At 49.7% G+C, this 1,865-nt stretch overlaps 1 protein-coding gene across 1 annotated transcript in view; it reads right to left on the bottom strand.

Moving 5' to 3' along the window:
- Positions 1-1,285, bottom strand: part of ZNF91 (zinc finger protein 91) — a 203,078-nt gene extending 201,793 nt beyond the window's left edge. The window contains 1 exon segment of the mRNA XM_011953523.1: positions 1,162-1,285. Within this exon segment, the coding sequence (XP_011808913.1) occupies positions 1,162-1,183 (22 nt within the window). The 5' untranslated portion in view covers positions 1,184-1,285.
- Between the last annotated feature and the right edge of the window lie 580 nt (positions 1,286-1,865).

Here is a 1,865-nt window from a genome sequence, read left to right as displayed (position 1 = left end):
CGGCCACTGCACTCCAGCCTGGGAGGCAGAGCGAGACTCCGTCTCAAAAAAAAAAAATAAAATAAAATAAAAAATAGAAGTCCTGCTTGCCATATATTAGGAAGTCACAGAGGAAAACCAGTCCTCCTGTGGGGCGTTAAAATAATTAAAAAGCAGAAAATTAGACTGAAGTGGCTCTAGTGCCCTTTGTTCATAACTAAAAATGTAAAACCTAACTCGAGTTTATTTCTTATAAATTACTATTTTAGGCGGAAACAAAATTCAGGCTTAACAGATCATAAATCTGCAATTAACCTCTGATTACATAACCAGGAAATTTCCACCTGAATCATACAAATAAGGTGACTACATAACTGTAAGCAATTCTTGAATTTGGTTTGCCTTTTCACACGCCCTTTATAAAACCCTGTCCTTTATGCAGCTCAGGTGGGCCACATATTATGGCTGGGTGCTTTCCATTTCACCAATCACTGCTCAAATAAACTCGTTAACGTTTTAACATTGACTCCCTTTAATTTTTAAGAGAAGGGGCTGGGCGCAGTGCCTCATGCTCGTAATCTTAGTACTTTGGAAGGCCAAGGCTGGCAGATCACTTGAGGCCAGGAATTCCAGACCATTTTCTGCCATGGCGAAACCACTTATCTACTAAAAATACAAAAATTAGCCAGGAGTGGTGGCGCAGTTCTGTAATCCCAGCTTCTCTGGTGGCTGAGGCACGAGAATCGCTTGAGCCTGAGAGGCGGAGGTTGCCGTGATCTCGCACGGCCCTTCAGCCTGGGCGACAGAGCAAGACTCCGTCTCAAACAAAATCTTTAACAAAAGAGATTGGGAGCCCCCACCGGCCGCAGTTCTTCCCACGCAAACACCGGGTCGGGATTCTGCCCTGATGACCCGCCCGGCATCCCTAAACAATCTGGGCAATAATTGGGGCTGCCTGAAGAGCTCCCAAGGGAGCTCCAGACAGTGCGCCGCAGGGACGGGCCGGGACCCTGGGGTCCGGGCTATTGGCCCAGCCGCCATCTTGCGGCCAGAGGGGCCTGAGGCGGAGCTGCGCCAAAGGGGACCCTGGTCTGCGACCCCGGAGCGGACTGTGGGGAGGCCGGTCCTGCTGGTTTCACAGCCTGGTCTCCCCTCTCGGGTTGCCCAACCCCACACACTCACCCTTTCCCACGTTCCAGGACATCCTGGCATTTTGCTGTGCGTCTCCCTGCAGATCACAGGTCAACAGAGGCTGTAACAGAGTCACCGGAGGCTCCCGAGGTGTAGAATGCGGAACAGTAGAGACGGATCCCAAACTCTGGAGAGCAAAAAGCAAAGGCCCCGCTGAATGTTGGAAGCCACGCCCTCCCCTCCGGAGGCGCCGCTGATTAGGCGGTTCCCGCGCCAGCGCCACTGATTGGATAAAGCAACAGCACTCTCCTCATACCACCACCCGCCCCACTCGGCATTAGTGCATTTTAGGGACGGGAAAACATGCTAAAAGTAGGTGAGATAACATGCACAGGGAATTACAGTTAATTAAGAAGTAAGCTGAGACATGAATGCACTTACTCTTTTCCTTACCTGGGTCTTGTATAATGCATCTTATTTGCTACTTAAGGGTAAGAAAAAAACATCTGGACTTTTCTTTTTCTTTCTTCTTTTTTTTTTTTGAGACCGAGTTTCGCTCTCATTGCCCAGGCTCAAGGGCAGTGGTGCGATCTTGGCTCACTGCAACCTCCTCCTCCCAGGTTCAAATGATTTTCTTGCCTCAGCCTCACGAGTAGCTGGGATTACAGGCGCATGCCACCACGCCCGGGTACTTTTTGTATTTTTAATAGAGATGTGGTTTCACCATGTTGGCCAGGCTGCTCTCGAACTCTAGA

This window comes from Colobus angolensis, unplaced genomic scaffold (assembly GCF_000951035.1).
Source record: "Colobus angolensis palliatus isolate OR3802 unplaced genomic scaffold, Cang.pa_1.0 Scaffold365, whole genome shotgun sequence".
In the NCBI taxonomy this organism is placed as follows: domain Eukaryota; kingdom Metazoa; phylum Chordata; class Mammalia; order Primates; family Cercopithecidae; genus Colobus; species Colobus angolensis.
This window is presented reverse-complemented; position numbering and strand designations above follow the sequence as displayed.